At 59.6% G+C, this 16,071-nt stretch overlaps 1 protein-coding gene across 1 annotated transcript; it reads right to left on the reverse strand.

Annotated features, from left to right (window-relative positions):
* Positions 1 to 4,839: 4,839 nt before the first annotated feature.
* On the reverse strand, positions 4,840 to 8,266 carry ARL13A (ARF like GTPase 13A). Its single transcript, XM_085571027.1, has 6 exons — positions 8,208 to 8,266; positions 7,188 to 7,258; positions 6,714 to 6,963; positions 6,015 to 6,498; positions 5,634 to 5,808; positions 4,840 to 5,306 (listed from the first exon to the last, which is right to left on the reverse strand). The coding sequence occupies exons 1-6, from the start codon at positions 8,264 to 8,266 to the stop codon at positions 4,840 to 4,842; spliced, it is 1,506 nt and encodes a 501-aa protein (XP_085427153.1).
* Positions 8,267 to 16,071: the final 7,805 nt, after the last annotated feature.

The raw sequence follows: 16,071 nt of genomic DNA on the forward strand, positions 1-16,071 counted from the left end.
TATTGCTGGGGCATGACCTGCCTGCCCGTTGATGCTGCTCCTCACAGCGGGCCAGGGCATCCGGGACACGGCGCTGCTGCTGAGTGCCACCCACCTCTGAGGCCACCCTGTCCCCTGGCAGCCATTCCAGGGCCATCTCCTGCAGCCCTGCAGCCCTGCAAACCTGCCTCCCCTGCAGCCCATCCCACTCCCCCGGGCATCACGGCTGGGCACATCACTCAGCACCAGCTCCCCCAGCCCTGCCTCACCCCTGTGCCCAAACATCGCTTCAGGTTTGGGATTCTCTCTGTGACAGCCTCACCTGCAGCTGGGACTTCTCCTGGGCTTCAGCTTTGGGATTCCCTCTGTGACAGCCTCACCTGCAGCAGGTGTTCTGCACAAAGCAGCTCTTCGTTTCAAGTGCCCATCACACGGGGCCCTGCACACGCTTTCCTCCACCCCCAAGTGCATTTGCAGTTCATCACTCCACCTGCAGCTGCCCTTGCTGGAGCAGGCACAGAGCTCTGGTGCTGGTTGCTGCAGGCCTCTGCAATCCATGAACACAAGCCTAGCCAAACAAAACCCCAAAACAAAGAAAAACTTTACAAAATCACCCCCAAACCTCTCCTACAGCTGCACTGTGCATGCAAGGTCAGGGGTAAGGTCTATGAGAGCCCAGCAGGTCAGGTATTTGGGCTACAGTCTTGCTAAACTCAGCTGCACTGAAATATAAGTGCAGTTTAAGGAGGTGAAGGATCTCTCACAGAAAAGGCCTGAGCTCTGATTGCTGCAGCTGACTTTTAAATGAAAAATTTTTGTTAATAAATTGGCTCTTGATCCGATATCCGATATCTGTAGCAAAAGCCCTTCTAATTAATATACTGATAGCCTTTCTCTAGAGGCACTTTGTCCTTATAGTGTGAAACAACTTATTCAAATATGCAGCAACTTACAGAGTGATAATTTATGAAAGAGAATACCGATTTTAGTTAACAAAATTTCCTTTTCTGAAAAGAATGCTTTTTCTTTTTCAAAGGGGGAAAACCCAGCAAATATATTTGGTACATGACAAATTTATATACCTCAGATGCCAGCATATTTCCTGGCGCCCCAAGACACTGAATAAATTTGGTTATATCCTTTTTCCTTCTGCCAGCAACAACGCCTCCAACAGGGTTCATTTAGCCTAGAAGGGAAAGTTTTCGTAGTCTCTCATTTTGCAATCCTTTGTCCTCTCCATTCTTACGAAGTCTTAACAGCCTCTTTCATGACCATCAAAAGAAGTTTAGGGAGATACTGTCAATAATTCCAGCCTTGTTTTTTCAGCACACATGACAGCAAACACTCCAGGTCTCATTTTTAGCATAACACAACAGAGGGTCTACAACAAAACATCCCAGAGAAACTCTGTGCATGGCTGCTCATTAGTGAACATATTGAGAGCTGCCTGTCATCACATATATTGCAATATCTCAATGATCTCTGGAAAAATCACCTGGACCCTGGTGTGCTCAGCTAAAATAAAGCTGAGCCATTTCCAACATTCACTTTTGCAGCTGGGAACTCCCACAAGATCATGCTGGCACCCAGCCCACCCAAGTTAGTCAGAGGGTAGAACCTGCAAGGAGGAGAAAGTGTACATAGCAACCAGCTTCTCAAGTACAAAAAACCACCCACCCAAGGCTTTTATCAACCCTAACACCCATTCCAAGGTTTAAAATCCACTTACCTGCCTTGTACATGTTTGTTTAAGCCTGTACATACTCAAAGCAGCTTTCAGACAGCAGTGTGACATGGGCAGAGCCCTCAGCTCAGCAGGCCAAGGAGCAGGGGCTGCTCACCTTCCCCCACAGCCACTGCTCTGTGGGAGATTTATTTTAGTTAAATTTGTACCTTTTTCACGGAGCAGAGAGGGGAGAGCTCCATGTGAAAGCCCCTCACCAGCCCATACCCCAGGAACCCCCTCCCCTTTCTCTGGCTGTTATGAGCCCAAGGCAGGTGATGGCATTTACAGATAGCTTGGGGGGAATGAGAGTCTCCTGCAGGCACCCCACAGGTGTGACCCATTCCTTTTGCCTTTCCAAACACCCGTTAACCCAGATCATTTGCAATTAATCCTCTTTACTGCCCTAAATCAGTGTTCAAATTCCAACATCTGAGATGCTCTCAAAAACCACTTGCTGGCTCCTTCCTCTATAAATTTGGGTTAGTGAAGAAGGAAGAACTGCCATGCTTTTCACACATCACAAATCTCTGTCTCTCATTGAAGTTGCTTTCCGTTGCCAGGCCTGGTTGCTGAGGGTTTGCCACCCCACAGCTCCCTGATGCTTGGAGCAGGCTCAGCTTCCCTGTCCTGCCCCTCGGAGCATCCCCCTGCAGCTGCTGGGAAAGCTGGTTCCCAAGGGAGCCTCCATCAGAATCCTGGGAATGATCCTGAAATCCACAATGGTTCCCACTCCTCTGGAAGCACTGATGTGTGTGGGAAAAGCCACAGAGTTTTGTTTTTATTGAGAAAATACAGCAGTGGATGTAGAGCAGTAGAGGTGTCTGTACTCTCCACAAGAGCTTCCCATGGGGAGCCTCCTGCCCTGCCCATGTGTGTGGGGCAAATCAAGGGCTCCCAGAGGAGATTTTGGAGTCAACATCACCCCCACATCACCCCCACATCCTCTCCCGGGGCCAGGAGGGTCTGTAACATAAAGTGTAGCTGCTGCCTAAGCGCAGCCAGTGTGCAGAAAGTGGAATGTAATGACTTTGGAGAAAGCACAGCAGGGCCATGGGTGGAACTAGAGGGGGTGACAGCCTCAGCACACGGACCCATCTTCCAGGCTCTCCTCCTTCAGGCCTTGTGCTGCCTGGAATTTTGGTGGTGTCCTGTACACGGGAGGACTTGGCAGTGTTTTGAGCATGACCAAGCAGTGCTCTTCAAAAGAGAGCAGTAGTCTCACTACTCACTTCCAGTCCACTCATTTAAATCCTGGTAGTGATAGCAAGCATCAGAAGACAATCCAACTGTGCAAAGCAACCTTGGTGTGAGGAGGTGGGAGGTGTATTCCCACGGGCACTTGCTGAAACATCTCTTCATCTTCTCCTGGCAGTGCACAAAGGGGCAGCAGCTTTGGCAGAGCTCAGCCAAGTGCAGACTCCTCTCTCCACCCTTCAGGCTCAGAGGGAGCCAGGCTGTGGAGAGAGCTGCTGGTGCCTCGCTGGGTCTCTGAGCGAGCAACATCAAGAGCTGCAGAAACGCACAACTCACATGCCATCTACAGCAGCACAGCCACAGCCCAGGCTGAGGCACCACAACGCTGCTGGTGGGACCAGGCACAAAATTCTGCCTACCCTGACGCTCCTGAGCCAGCTTCTCTGGAAACGGGAGCAGAAGGATATGCTAGAAAATATCCAAATGCTGCCATGCAAAGCAGGACAGTGCCACCCAGCTGGCTCCCTGCAGGAGATGCTGCTGATGCTCTGCACAAGAGATGGAAAATGTGTCTGTCCGGAGCAGCTGCTGAGGCACTGCTGCCTGCTTCCAGCACCTTTGGAGCTGCAGCATTTTCCAACAAACCTGAAATTCATGGCAAGGTACCACTCGCCACCGTCTTGTTTTTGGTCCCCACTTTACCCCACAGCACCCTCACCCCAGGGAGCTCCACCAGACTGAGACAAGGGAATGCTGCAAGTGCTGTATTTACAGGGCAGTGTTAACTTCTGCTGCTGCTATTTACAGATTATTTACAAACAATCCCTGCAGTCGCCAACAGCTGGATACAGCAGAGGGTAGACAGAACGTTATGGCAGGCTGGCAAGGCAGAGCAGCCAGTTTCTGCCCTTTTCCCCTTCAGCCCTGCCGAGGAAGGGCTGCCGTGGTTTGCCTTCCCCTGGAGCACAGAGGCAGTGCCAGTTCCTCAGTGCCAGGGGAACACGGAGAGCCTCCAGCACAGCTGCTGCAGGGGCAGGGAAAACTGCCCGGCCCCAGGCTCGGGGGAGTGTTTGCAGGGCTGAGGGAGCTCTGCCGGCGTGCAGAGCCCGCTGGCACGGCTCGGTGCCAGGCTGGCACGGCCCGGTGCCAGGCTGGCATGGCTCGGTGTGGGAATCATGGCTCTGGCACATGCTGTGCCACAGGAGGCCCGGCTGGCACGGCTCTGGCTGGCACGGCTCTGGCACATGCACTGGCCCTCTCAGGGCAGAGCTGAGCGCACCCCAGGGACCACCTGGGCCAGCAGAGTGCCAGGCTGGAGCGCCAGGGACCCTCCTGGAAGGATGGCACGGTCAGGAGGAACGCTCCTGGGGCTGGAGCCTCCGCCACCAGCTGCTTTGAGTTTAGATTTTCTCTGACGGGCTGCAGGATGCACAAACCGGGCGTCACCTTCCTCCAGCGTGTGAGGCGGGTCCTGGCAGCCCTGCCAGGTGTGGCTGAGGGTCCGGCAGAGCTCCTCTCCTCCCCGGGGCCCACCTGGGGCTGAGCTCCCTCCACGACACCGATCCAGGCAGCGGGAGTGCAGCCCTGGCCTGAGGAAACAGCTCTCCCGGGGCACAGGCCCATTCAGGGACAAGCTGTCCTCCGGGATGTTTGCTCAGATCTTCCTCTCCTGCACAGACTGGTCTGGCTTTAGGCAGAGTCTCCCACGAACACTGACAGGGGCAGCCAGGGCTGGCTGCTCCCTTTTCCCATGGATTTACAGCCCGGCATCTCACAAAGGGACCTTTGGCTCGCCCCCGTGGATCCCTGGTTCTCAAGCCACGCAGGGGACAAGGATGCTGTTTGTGGCCCAGGACCCATTTCCCAGCTCTGCCAGCCGTGCAGGGGCGCGGGTGGCAGTGCCACTGCAGGGATGCAGCCCCGGCTCTGTGCCTCCCTGCTCAGGGGGCGACGGCCGACGGCTGCTTCCTCTGCTCCTGCCTCATCTTCAGAGCCAGCATGGCGCGGCGGTACAGATCTGGAACGCGGGAGCAGTCGGGCCCCGAGCTGGGACAGCTCCGGCCCCGCTGGCAGCCGTGCGGAGCGAGGGCTGCCCGGACAGCCAGGCTCAGTGCAGCACTCGTGGGCCCCTCTGCAGCCCCCACAGAGCCTCTGCCTGCAGAGCACCCACCCAGCCCCGCAGCAGCACTTGCCTGTGCCCGGGTCCCCACGCCAAGCACCAAGTGTCCCTGCACAGCTCCCAGCCCGCTGCCAGCGGGCCAGACCCATGACGCTTTCAGCAAAATCTGTCCTGAGAAATACCAACCAAAGGTGCTTGAGATCTCCTCACGCTGCTGCTCCAGAGAAGGTTCCCGTGACTTGATTTTATTCTTGATTTTCTTCTTTTTTTTCTTTTTCATACCCTGTGCTGAATGGAGAAATACAAAATTTCAGGCACCACAGACCTGAGCAAGGGTGCCTTTGTCACCAAACCAGCTGAGAGGACTGCTGGGGGCAGGTTTGCAGTCCTCCATGGCTTCCGTGCATCCTCCCCCGTGGAGAAGCTCAGATGTCTCTCCTCTTCCCCTCTGCGTTCCTGTGACTGGCTCTGCACTCAGCTGATCTGCAGGCAAAGCTGATGGAGGTGGCGGGCACCTGTGCTCCAATATTTTGTCACTTTGCCAGGCCCGGCCACCTCCCTGTAGGGTGGCTCTGGGGCCCTGCAGAGTTGGAGCCGCCCACAGTCCCCTCTCACCTGGGCAGGGGCCGGGTATGGGCTCCTCCTGCCCGACCCTGTTGGGGAGCAGCAGCCCCCCAGTGGCCCCTGCTCCCGGTGCCTCCAACTCTGCAGCTGGGCTTGGCTGCCCCGAGCCCTTCTTCTTCACCTTCACCTTCCTCTTCCTCCTCCTGGGGCCCTTCATGCTCTCCTCCTGGGCAGGGAAAGGGGGATGAGCAGAGGGTGGCAGAGCGCTCTTAGGCCCCGTCCCATCCCGGGGTCTCACTCACTCACTCCTCACTCAGTCACTCATTCACTCACTCCTCACTCCTCACTCCTCACTCCTTGCTCCCTCACTCCACACTCACTCACTCACTCACTCACTCACTCCTCACTCCTCCCTCCTCCCTCCTCACTCACCGGGGGCAGGAGGCGGCAGACCGGGCGCTCCGGCCGGGGCTCCCCGCTCTTCCCCGCGCCCTCCCGAGCATCCTCCCCGGGGGGCGGCCGGTGCCTGCGGGAGGGAGCGCAGCGCTGTGGGGGCGATCGCTGCGGGCGGAGCGAGGGGACGGAGCGAGGAGCCGGACCCACCTGCGGGCGGCCCCGGTGTCCGGCGGGCCCGGGCCGGTGTCCGGCGGGGCGGCGGCGGCGCGGAGCAGCCAGCGCAGCCCCTGCAGGGTGGCGCGGGCCGGGCGGCCGGGGGGGACCCGCCCGGCGACACAGGGCTCCTGCGGGAGGGCGGCGGGGATCAGCGGCGGCGGCGGCCGCGGGGGGGAGCGGGGCCGGCCCCGCACTCACGATGCGGCAGGGCGAGCGCTTCTCGTTGACCAGGCGCTCCAGGCACAGCCGCTCGATCAGCTCGCAGGGCAGCAGCGCGCCCGCCGCGTCCTGCTTGTTGGCCAGCCTGGGGCACGGCAGGAGCAGAAAGGTGAAGCATCGCCCCAGCCCTGCCCTGGCACCGGAGCCCCTCCTCAGCTCCTCCCCGCGGATGCTCCGATCTCCCCAGCGCTGCTGGGGTCCCCACGTCCCCGCGCTCCCCGACAGCTCCCGGGCACCGAATCCCCGCAGCAGCGCACAGCCCCCTCACCCCCAGCCTCACGGCTTGCATCCCGGTCTTACAGCAAGAGCGGCTTCCCGGACACCTCGGGGTGGCTCAGGACGCGGCTCAGGACCTTGCGGGCCTCCTCCATCCGTGCCGGGTCACCGGAGTCCAGCACGAAGAGCAGCCCCTGCGCCTCGTTGTAGTGGCTGCGCCAGGCGCTGCGGGAGCGCTGCGCCCCGGGCAGCTCCAGCAGCGTCACCTCGAACCTGTCCAGCCGCAGGCGGCTCCGGCCAGGCTGCGCACCGGGCAGCGCCTCCCCGGCCAGCGCTGCGGGCGGGGAGAGCGCAGAGAGCTGCCCCGGGGCCCGGGAGCGCCCCTGTGCCCCGCGCCCCTCCTGCCACAGCCGCATCCCCGCTGCCAGGGCTGCCGGGCACGGCCGTGCCCCGCAGGCTCCCCGCAGCAGCGGCTGCAGCTCAGCCTCGCTCCTCTGTGTCACAGGGCCACCAAGCTGCTGCCCGTCCGGGGCTGCCCCGGGCTGTGCTGCTCCTCACCTGCCCCCATGTCCGCGATGACGGAGGTTTTCCCTGCGTTGTCCAGCCCCATGACAAGGAGGGTCACCTTCCTGGGGGGCAACAACAGCAGGTGAGAACCCCAGGAAAAGGCTGTGCTCCCTGGGGAGCAAGGACCACTGCTGGCCCCCAGGCAAAGGACGCTGCCCGTGGCAGCTACATTTCAGCCAGGACAGTGACACAGGCTCTGTCTCAGCTGGGGAGAAGTGCAGGGACAATTCTTGGTGCATGGGACAGGTTCCTGGAGCCCCCCCAATACCATGGGACACCCACACTGCCGAGCCGTCCGTGTACTTATTTTCAAATCATAGAGGATTAAGCAATTATATGCACAGGCCAGCACAATTCTTCCTGATATGTAGTTAATGATTACACCTTCCTTGCAATAAATTTTGAATATACACAAATAGGGAAAGTGGCAAGGATGATTTTATGAGCTTCTGCCTAGACTCAGGTGTTTTTCCTGTTGCTAACCAGTCCTGTCTGCTCTCCAGCAACGTGATCCAGCAGAGCCACACAAAAAACATTTTCTCTGCCATGGACAAGCCACTACAGTTATTTGCAATGCCATTTTGTTCCAGGCTGCGTGGCAGTGGAGTGGCATGGCTCCACCTCCAGAATTACAGCAGGCAAGGTGTCCTCTCTGGAGGGAGAGGAGCACAAAGCTCCTTGCAGCGCTGTCCCAGGGAATTATCCTGGATGTTCTGGCCTATGCAAACAAGGAGGTGTTTCCGTGCATCCTCCCCAGCTTTCCTGGGGAGCTGCTGACTCTGCAGAGCCAGAATCCAGTGGAACCATTCCCTGCACTGCATCCCTGCCCAGCCTGCTTCCCTGCCCACTCCTGCCTGCTGCAGGGGCAGCGAGGACACACGTGTGCCTTGCTCAGCAGCCTGGGCACAGTTCCTGCAGCGGGCACCTGGCTTTCCCTGGCACCCTCACCACCCACACACACGGGTAAACACTGTCACCCTGGGAGCCCCGGGAGTGGGCACAGGGACCTACCTGACGGGCTCCTGTATGGCCTGCAGCCACGACCAGCAGTGGGAGAAGAGGTGGAACATGGTCTGCAGCCCTGCGCAGAGGGGTGGCCTCTCTCCAGCACCTACCAAGCGAGCAGCCCAGCGTGTCCCTGAGCTTCATCCTCCTGCCTGGGCTCTCTCTTCACGGCAGGGAACATCTCCTCCTGGGTGCCCTGTCCCACGGCACAGCACTGCTGCCTTCTGCCTGGTGCACACAAGCCAAGCCTGGAGAAAAAATCAGTCCTTCTGGGCAGCACCCCATGGGCACAGAGCCTGCTCTCACTGCCCCTCACATCAGGAGCGCCAGTCAGTGTCTCACCTGCTCATCCCCACTGCACAGCCTCTGCTCACATGCCCTTTGCGTAGCAGCTGCTTAAATCTAATCTGGATTTGAATGATTTACTCCTGCAGGCTCCCTAATCCTGGTGGGTCGGCCCAGGCCAGTGGCTGCTGGGACACGGCTGGGCTGGGGCTGCCTGCCACGCTGGGTGGCACGGCACTGACTCGCCCACCCCACTGCAGCCTCGTGTCCCCTTCACTGCTGGACATGGCTTGTGGTGGGGACACTGCCTGTGGGCTGAATTAGGGGCTCCTCTAAGGAGCAGCTCCTCTGGCTTCTCCCTGCCTGATCCCTGAGGCTGTTTCCCTGCAGCCTCTGCAGGGAGCATCCCCTTCACGGTGTGCACAGCTCTGCTGCTCGCCCAGGGTCCCCTCTGAGCCGGGCTGGGGGACATCACTGCTCACTGCTTGTGTTTCGTACCCTGGCAGAAACCACAAGGAGCGTGGCAGCAGGTCCTGTGCTCCCTGAGATGGAAACACAGCCAGCCCCAGCAGGAGTCTGGCTGGGAGCAGGGACCTGCTGGAGACCCTCAACCACAGGGCAGAGTGGAGAAAAAAAGAGCTCCAGCTTCTCCATCTTCAGCTCTGAAGCTCTTATCTTGCTTCTCAGGTTTCCTGCTTCTTTTCCCAGGCAGAGCTGCCCTCCCTGGCTTGCTGCCACTGATGTGTGTGGAGAAGTCACACAGGGGTGTCTGAGCTGCAGGAGCTCAGGTGGGGGAAGTGGAGTCAAGAGGGACAAAGACATGAGGTCCTTCAACATCCATACCCAGGAGCAAACAGAGAGCCTGCTGGCTCACACCAGTTTGTGCTGAGCCACCCAGCACCAGCAGCACTGCCTCCACCAGCTGAGCACCAACCACGAGCCAAAGGTGCTGAGACACTGCCCTGGCCCCAGGGGTGCGAGCCCAGCATGGGCACAGTCCCACGCCCTTCTCCCCAGCCCCAGCCCTTCCCTCCAGCCCCATGCCCTTCCCTCCAGCCCCATGCCCTTCTCCCCAGCCCCCCATGCTGTTGAGAACTCAGTGGCTGTCCTGAGCAAGGGAGGTGCCCCAGTTCCATGCCATGGGCAGGCAGCCATGCATGGTTAATGGTTGATGAAGTTGCTGCTCTGGTATCACTGCCAGATGCAATATTTGGGGTGACTGTGGGGTGACTTTGGTGCCAGCCCTGTGCTGCTGATGGCAGGGCAGTGGCAGCAGCTCCCTGTCCCCATCCTGGTGGCCATCCTGGTTTGTCTGTGCCTGCGCCAGCAGCCTGCAGGGAGCAGCAGCTGGGGCAGGTTCACACACAGCATGGATGTGATGATTTTTGCAGAATTAGCCCTATGAGGGCTGAAGTGATTTGCTCCAGTGCCAGCTCTTGTCTCTATGTTTAGGGTGGCACTGTTAGGGGACAGCCCAGCAGGGACAGGAATGTGTTATGACATGACCACAGGTGCTATAAATAGGGCAGTGCCATGTGTCAGGCAGCCCTGGAGGAGTGGCTCATCTTCCTGAGGGGCAGCAGGATCTGATCTCCCTCTGGCACCAATGGCTTTCCAGACATCTCTGAACACTTGGGGTGCCACTGCTTTTAAAGCAAGTGTCTGAAATCCCTGGTCAGACTGGAGCTGAGGACAGGAAAACCCCCCAAGAGCCCGAGGCAGCTCCAGGTCACACCTCCCAATGCACACACATGGATCAACAGCCAGGAAAACCTCAAAATCCACCCCAAATCTGGTGAAACCCACACTGGGCTCCAGAGAGGCGGCACGGGGGCCAAGCCCAGAGCGATGTGAGTTCTGCTGGGCCTGAGCTCAGGTGACGGGTGGGCAGCTGTGCCTCTGGCCACACAGCCCCTGACCCTCTGCCAGGACCACCCGGCCTCCCCGGGGCTGCCAGCGGGGACCCGCGGCAGCCGTCCTCGTCTCCTTGGTGACTGTTGCCAGGTGAGAAACTCCAAGGCAGAATTTATTATCTTGGCAGATAGATGAAGATGTTCCCCGGCAGAGCCGATAGCAGCCCGTGCCCCGGCACGGCGCTGGGCTGGACCCTCTAGCGCTGCCCGCGCCAGCAGGAGCCCCGGCAGGGCAGTGCCCGGGGCTGCCCGGGCCTGGCATCGCTGGCCGGACGGCAGAACGTGCTCTGGGGCTGTTTCTGCCCGCCGGAGAGGGAATGAGGCGAGACCCCCGCGGGCCGGCGGGCTGCCTGCCGCGGCTGCGCTAGAGCCGTGAGTACGTGCCCGTCGGGCGCAGGGGAGCCCAGCCGGCCCCGGGCAGGCAGCGGAGCCGGGGCACGGCTGGGCAGCTCGGGCTGGGAACGATGCTGTGCAGGGGAAGGCAGCGGGCACAGCAATGGGGGCTGCCCGCAGAGCCTTGAGCTGAGGTGACGCCGAAGCCGAGGTGATGGCAAAGACCGAAAGGTCCTGGCAGAAATATTAGCAAGCGGTTCTGCTTTGCCTGGAACCACATCAGCTCTGCCTGAAAAGGGACCTGTGGTGGGCAAGGACGCACGCGGGCTTTGAGGAGACTCCTCTCTCTATTCAGTGTGCCATATGACAGCGCTCTGGGCGGGGAGGTCTGCGAACAGCCACATTGTCCCTTTAAATCCCAGCACAGCGCCGGTGCCTGGCGATAACCCCGGATCACGCCAGCTCCCAAATCCCAAGAGCTAATTACAGGCAAACGCCAGTCAGGCTGGGAACACGGGATATTTACAGCCTGTGACACCGAGACCTGTTGGTGAGGAACTGGGGCACCGTGTGGAGGTTTTCTGGATGCTGCTGGGGAGAGTGCATGGTTTGTGCCCCACTGCCATGCAGCCATTGTGGGCAACCATTCCCCGAGCTCTTTTGGGTAAGGGAGGTGGTTTTTCCAGAGTGTTCTTTGCCCCCCCACACCAGCACCATCACCCTGTGTTGGAGGCAGAGGCAGGCAGGAAGCATGCAGGGAGTTGTTTGCTTTTCACCCAGTTCCTGGCAGGGAGCTCCCCAGCCAAAGCATACACAAATTTCGAGGAGAGGCTTGGAGCTGAGTGCTCTGTTTGCTCTGCTCCCTGCTGCAGGACAAGCTGCCTCCTTGTTCCTGCCCCATGCCCACAGCTCTGGGAAGCCCTGTGATGGCCACAAGCCCTGCCCAGGCTCCTGCAGTGCTTTTGTTGAGAGCATCATGGTGCTCCTGCTGCTTTCCTGCGTGGGAAAAGCACGCATAAACTCTTTCTCCTGCCTGGTGGGCTGCCCAGGGCAATGCAGGCACAGCCTGGCTGGGTTAGCACTCTGCCAGAGCTGTATACTCTTACAGCAGGGACCAGGGGAACCAGTTAATTAAAGGTAATTTTAACCCTTCCTGCCTGGCTTAGTGTTACAGCATCACCCACTGCCTGTGCTGGGACTCTGGCCAAGGAGGCATGACTTCAAAATGTGTAATTATCTCAAAGACCTATAAATGCCCAAAGGTAACTCTGCTTTCTTGTTAAAGAGCTGAAGTGTGAGGCAGCTGGCACGGCCTGTGCTGTGCCTGCAGGCACCCTCTGGCAGCACTGAGCCCCGTGCCCAGATCCAGGGGGCTCAGACAGCCTGCAGTGAGATTCAGAGGGATGAGGTCCTCAGCACAGACACCAGATTCTCTCCCAGCAGGGTCAGAGTGAGGCTGGATGAGGAACTGGAGTGGTCAAAGCAGTTGCATGATGAAGCAAATGGAATAAACGTTTCCCCAACCAGAAATTATTCCACAGACTGTTGGGGCAGGGAAAAACACAGCTGAGTTACTGTGAAAGCAATGCGAAATCCAAACAGCTTAGGCTGTGGAAACCAGTCATTTGCAAAGCTATTTCCAAACTAAGACAAAAATTCCCAGCTCACAGATTCCTGGGAACCTCCCAGCCCTGCCGGTAGGGCAGCGAGGCTGCACTGAGGGGACAAAACCGCGTCCCCTCCTCACATCCCATCGAGCTGGGGGACACTGACTGCCTCTTCAGCCAGCAAGGCACTTCATGCCTGCCTGGCACCTCTCCCACCTGGGCCCTTTAAGGGTCTGGCTCGGAGCTCCCTGTCTCTTCCAAACCATTTTCTCTTCTCCTTTTACAGGAGCTGAGCCGCCAGGCAGGCATGTGGAAAGCAGACAGGGTTATTTTGAGACTGAGAGCCGGTGAGGAAGCTTGCTCCCACCCCTCGTACAGCCCAGGCTCCCACACAGCCGTCCCAGCACATCCAGGGGCTGGGGAAGCTGCACAGAAACCCTGGGTTTCACACAGTGAAGGTCACCACCGCCACTGCCCTTTGTGCAAAGTGTGCTGTGTGAACACTGGGATTAAAAAAGAATTGCAGAGGCTGGGATTAAGAAATTAATGAAGCTGGGATGCTGTCCAGGGCAGGGCAGGCACTTGCAGAAACAGGAAAATCTACATCTGCACGTGGTAGCAAGACTCAGGTGCCTTGGGTATCCCCAGTGATCCTCGTGGGTTCCTTCCAGCTCAGGAGATTCTGTGATCCTGTGATTCCATGATTCTGTGATTCTGTGCTTCCCTGATTCCATGATTCTGTGACTGTGATTCTGTGATCCTGTGACTCTGTGATTCCATGATTCTGTGATCCTGTGGTTCCTGGTTCCATGTCACACCCAGGTGCTGTTCTGCTCCTGGGAGGTTCCAGGGCGAGGGGCAGCAGCTTCCAGCAGCTCTGCTGCTCCGGGATGCAGCCGCTGGGGAGGGGGCTCACCTGGGGAGGATGTCCCAGCTCCTGGCCTGGCCCTGCTGGCCTGGGGCAGCTTCAGGCAGTTTCTCTGGGGCAGTGGTGGCCCAGGGTGTCTGTGCAGCCCCAGCTGAGCTGGGCTCGCAGGCAGAGGTGTGGCCGAGGGGCTGGCAGGGACAGGGAGTGGCAGAGCAGTGGGACAGGAGCTCTGGCTGATGCTATCTGTGACCCACATCATTTTATGGCCTGGCTGCTGTTTACAGCGCAGAGGACAGGTGGGGTCAGGCTGCAGAGGTGACTCACAGCATGAACAGCTCCTGCTGCTCCATGCTTGGGACAGAAAATGGAATAATAACTGGTGTGCAAAATGCTGTGGGGCTTTGTCTCTCCATTCCTCCTGATGGCTGCTGGGGCTTACGGATACGGGACTGGCATTCTTGCTTGCTTAAACAGCTCCTCTTAAGTATTTCATCACGAAGCAGGGGAAGCTGAAATTAAAAATATGATGAGTTGAAGCCCAGCCATTGCTCAGCTGAGGGTTTGGTGACCTGCCAGACTCCTGGGGAATGCTTTTAATTAGGATAAGTGGAAGTTGCATAAATGGTACAAATGGCACGCTGCTCTTGCTGCTCATACAGAGCCGTGGGTGCAGTTGGCAGTGCCACAGGATGTGTTGTCACTGGCTCAGCACCCAGCCAGGCACAGCTCCCGTGCACAGCTCCCACCCCAGCTGGTCACCATCACCAGTTGGCCTGGACGCTGCTGCCTGCACCCTCTGCCCTGCCAGAGGTTTTTTTTGGCGAGGCTGCTTTCCAAAAACCTCTTGAAAATATGTAACTGTCATACCAGAGCTGAGGGGTCACACACAGTTCTCCTGTCCCCACCAGTCAGGCCAGTCCCCATGAGCTCATGGAGTTTGTGGTTACCCAGAGCAGCTGTTCAGCTTGGGAGTAAAAGCTCTGAGCAGCTGCAGGGACAGGGATTGCTTCTGTGTGGGAGCTGTTGCTGGGGGAGGTATGGCCTCCAAAGTCTCAGGCAGTTTTATTCTCAGGCTGATAAACCTGATAGCCCTGGTAATGCTTCCAGCCTGGTGAAATGGGGAAAACTCCTGTGCGTGTGGTTTGGGAGGTTTTGTGCTTTTGCTGGCGTGGGGCAGGTGCGTGGACAGCGTCTCTGCTGCTAACGTGGGCACCTCCTTGTGACTGGCCTAGCTGTCAAGGGCTGAGCACTGAGAGCCTATTACAAGTTACCTAAAAAATCCTGGTCTGCCTAAAGTGGGGAAAATTGACAATGTCAGACCCTCTTTGCCTTGTCCCATGTATCCCAGGCAGGCAGCGTGTGCCCAGGCTGGACAGCGTGTGCTCATCCCCTGTGCCCTCACCACCACTCCTGGAGAGAGAGAGCTGGGCAAGGCTGCTGCTGGAGGCAGCGTGAGCTGGGCACAGCAGGGACACCCATGGCCACGGAGGTGGGTCAGCCCAGCCTCGTGTTCCCACCCCTGGGCTCCCTGGGTGGGTGAGCAGGGTGGGACAGGCAGGAGGGAGGGGGCTGAGCGCTGGGAGCTTTGGCTGTCTCAGCGAGCCCACACATCCCATTGTCTCCAGGGCTGGTCCTTGAAGGTGATGGGGAAGCACAAGGTCACGGGGGGAGGCAGGAACACTCAGGATACAGGGGACACATCTCCCGTGTAACAGTGTTCCCAAATCACGATACACACACCAGGCACTCAGGGGACCCGAAGGGTGTCCCTGACACAGCTTGTCTTGCAAGATACCAAAATGCTCCCTGCCCTGACAACACCCTCCCTCCCACTGCTGCCTGTCGAGTGCAGGACAGGGTGGTGCCATTTCTGGGTCTGGAGCTGGGGTCAGGCCCTGGATCTGAGGTGCTGGTGGGTGCAGGCAGCTCGCTGGCAGCTCTCTGATTCAGGCAAGGCTGGCACCCACAGTGGCATCCTTCCTGCCCCGCACTGGGACCCCAGTGTCCCTGGGGCTACCTAACAAATCTCCCCTGGCAGGACCCTCCATGTCTGCTGCACGTTGGGGTGTTGGAAACTGCCAGGAATTGATTTGGCCTGAACTTAACAGGGGGGTCCTGGGGAGAGCCCCAAAGTCCCGAGGGCACACCCGAGGGTAGCACGGGGATTGTCAGCACCGTGACTGGGGAGGAGGGACCCCAGGTGGGTGCTGGGGGGCTCTGGCCCGTGGGTCCTGGCCACGCCGGGGTGGCACTTCCCTGCAGAGATGGGAAGTCCTCGGCAGGTCCCGGACCGAGACAGGGTTTTGGGGCAGAGGTGCGGGTAGGACTGTCCTGGGGCAGGACCCTCCACACCTGGAGGGGACCAGGGCAAGTAACGAGGGGGGTCCCAGAGCAGGAGGGTGATGGCCGGGACAGGGATGCGGCACCGGGAGCCGGGGGTCCCAGGCCGGAGGAGATGGACGCGGTGGGGCGGGGGCGGTGCCGGGGCTGTGCGGGGCTCAGCGGAGCCGTGCGGGGCTCGGCGGGTCCGTGCGGGTCCGTGCGGGGCTCGGCGGGGCCGTGCGGGTCCGTGTGGGGCTCAGCGGGGCCGGGGCCGTGCGGGGCTCGGCGGGTCCGTGCGGGGCTCGGCGGGTCCGTGCGGGGCTCAGCGGGGCCGGGTCCGTGCGGGGCTCGGCGGGTCCGTGCGGGGCTCGGCGGGGCCGTGCGGGGCTCGGCGGGGCCGGGGCCGTGCGGGGCTCGGCGGGTCCGTGCGGGTCCGTGCGGGGCTCGGCGGGGCCGTGCGGGGCTCGGCGGGGCCGGGTCCGTGCGGGGCTCGGCGGTGCGGGGCCGTGCGGGGCTCGGCGGGGCCGGGGCCGTGCGGGGCT

This window comes from Lonchura striata, chromosome 4A, assembly GCF_050655825.1.
Source record: "Lonchura striata isolate lonStrDom1 chromosome 4A, ASM5065582v1, whole genome shotgun sequence".
In the NCBI taxonomy this organism is placed as follows: domain Eukaryota; kingdom Metazoa; phylum Chordata; class Aves; order Passeriformes; family Estrildidae; genus Lonchura; species Lonchura striata.

What these genes read in the sequence shown, in the direction of transcription:
- ARL13A (XM_085571027.1), bottom strand. Translation starts at nt 8,266, where the DNA reads ATGTTCCACCTCTTCTCCCACTGCTGGTCGTGGCTGCAGGCCATACAG. An exon ending in TCCGGGAAGCCGCTCTTGCT is followed by an intron (nt 6,499 to 6,713) that starts GTAAGACCGGGA and finishes GCCGTGCCCCAG; the next exon opens with GCTGGCCAACAAGCAGGACG. An exon ending in TCTGCCGCCTCCTGCCCCCG is followed by an intron (nt 5,809 to 6,014) that starts GTGAGTGAGGAG and finishes TTCCCTGCCCAG; the next exon opens with GAGGAGAGCATGAAGGGCCC.